The sequence below is a fragment of the Thermobia domestica genome, chromosome 7 (genome assembly GCF_964235325.1).
Source record: "Thermobia domestica chromosome 7, izTheDome1.hap1.1, whole genome shotgun sequence".
Lineage (NCBI taxonomy): Eukaryota > Metazoa > Arthropoda > Insecta > Zygentoma > Lepismatidae > Thermobia > Thermobia domestica.
This window is the reverse complement of record NC_137460.1, coordinates 215,958,565-215,960,614: the sequence shown is the minus strand read 5'-3', so window position 1 is coordinate 215,960,614 and position 2,050 is coordinate 215,958,565. Positions and strand designations below refer to the sequence as shown.

The 2,050-nt window shown below is 45.8% G+C and overlaps 1 protein-coding gene across 1 annotated transcript; it reads right to left on the bottom strand.

Annotated features, from left to right (window-relative positions):
- Window positions 1-1,038: 1,038 nt before the first annotated feature.
- On the bottom strand, window positions 1,039-1,695 carry LOC145689532 (uncharacterized). The gene has a single exon (XM_081763709.1). The coding sequence runs from the start codon at window positions 1,693-1,695 to the stop codon at window positions 1,039-1,041; it is 657 nt and encodes a 218-aa protein (XP_081619835.1).
- Between the last annotated feature and the right edge of the window lie 355 nt (window positions 1,696-2,050).

The window sequence follows — 2,050 nt, the reverse complement described above, 5'->3', positions numbered from 1 at the left end:
GCCTATGGTTCTACTCGTGCTTCTCTGTTACGACAACTTGACACAGTGCATCACCTGGGTTCTCGTATTGTACGGACGTCTACCGAACAAGTCCCGTCGCCAGCCTGTATGCTGAAGCCAATGAAACTTCGTTTAGCGTATCGTCGCAGCAGACTACTTCTTAACTATTCTGCGCATGTGCGTTGTATTCCAAACCACCTATGTTGACCATGTCTCCGTGCTGGTCGGATATACGATAGCTATGTTCCACGCGCTAGGTCTACACGTCCATGGTACATCCGTGCGTGTGAGAATTTCCTTGGCGACGATTTTGTGTGGCCCTCTCTTTCGTTGGTTCATTATTATGCTATTCCCCCATGGCTACTTCCTCTACCTCGCCATGATTTACGTTTGTCTATGCATTCCAACAGCAGACTAGTTCCCAGGTGTACCGGCAAGACTTTGCCGCACTGTTAGGTCAGTACCCCGATTTTAGTGTGTTCTTTACGGACGGTTCTTACAATTGGGAATTCTGTAGGCTGTACCTTTGTCACCGACGAGGTCATCTCAGAATTCCATTTGCATCGCCTATGTTCCGTGCTCACTGCTGAATTGACTGCAGTTAAGCTTGCCTTGGACCACGCTCTCACGCTTTCATTACGTCGTGTGCTTGTTTGCACCGATTCTCAGAGGGTGGTTTTGAGTCTACAGAATGTCTTTAGTATGAACTCTCTCGTGCAGGACATTCTTGTGAGATGCCATCAATTGCAACAGCAGCGTTGTATCGTCGTTGTCTGCTGGGTACCGAGTCATGTTGCAGTGCGTTCTTCGTGTTGGGCTGTGCGTTGACCTTTTCTCCAACGGCGCCTGAAAAGTAATAATGAAAGGGGTTGCAGTGTGGGCCAGACGGTGGCCAAAGATCGGGTGACAAGTAGTAGGTCACATTGGTGTGGAGCCACGCCTGAGTTTTCGTTGCTTTGTGCGCGGGCACTAAGTCCTGCTGAAACATATAATCCCTTCCAGCAGCCACTTTGTCCATCCACGGCTTCACAACAATCGTCATAACGTCAATGTAAACGTCGGTGTTGATTTGATGCCTTCTTTGAAGAAATGCGGTAGCATAACATCCCTTTCGCCGCTTATGGCTCTTAAAACCATGACTGATGCTGGATATTTGGTGTGCATCACAGTCGGTACATTTGGAAGATCTTGACAAAGCCTCCTGTCATTTTGGCGATTCAGTTTTCTATCCTGGATAAAATTCTTATCGTCCGAAAAGAATCTCAGAAGTCCAGCACTGTTGTGTTTCAAGTCATTCAACAATGCTTGACATTTCAATTTACGGTCAGCTTTGTTTTGTTCTGTTAACATTTGGCGTTGTCTCAAAACATAGGATTTGTTGCCAAGGTCTATGTGCACCTTCAAACTGATTGTTGACCACGCAACGTTCACATCCTTCGCTAACTTTGCCATGCTGCGACCAGGGTTCTCTTCGAACGTGTCAACTAAGCCTGCTCTTCTTTTTCGGTCCGAGCGCTTGCAGTGGGTTGCACGGTCTGAGGAAGCCTCATCCGGTACGTCGGCTTCTCGAAATTTTTTGGCAATTGCATACACTTGCGCTTTCTTGTATTCGATAAACTCGATTATCTCCTTGGGTGATTTTCCGGTGCAAATTGATTCAAGTATCGCAGCTCTTTTGTCATGCTGCCGGCTCATGTTTGCACAGCTTGCCACGTGCTTGTACCTCACTGACTCCTATGAGCAGGCACTACACTAGGAAGCTGGAATCCTCAAGGTCGCACGTTATACCCGTTAGAGGGTGGCCTTGAAACATAGTCCGGATTTACCTCGGCAGTATATATATATATATATATATATATATATATATATATATATATATATATATATATAATGGCAAAAATGTAAGGAATTTTATACTCTTCCATGAGCGCAGAATCAAAAACCGCAGCACATGCCCCCAAGTAAGATCGCATGCGAGCATTTATCCAGCCCTTATAGTTGCTACTGTTCAGTTGTTTTCCTATAAGACAGGTTAATACACCAATGATTG

Coding starts and splice junctions, on each gene's coding strand:
- LOC145689532 (XM_081763709.1), bottom strand. CDS start 1,695: ATGAGCCGGCAGCATGACAAAAGAGCTGCGATACTTGAATCAATTTGC.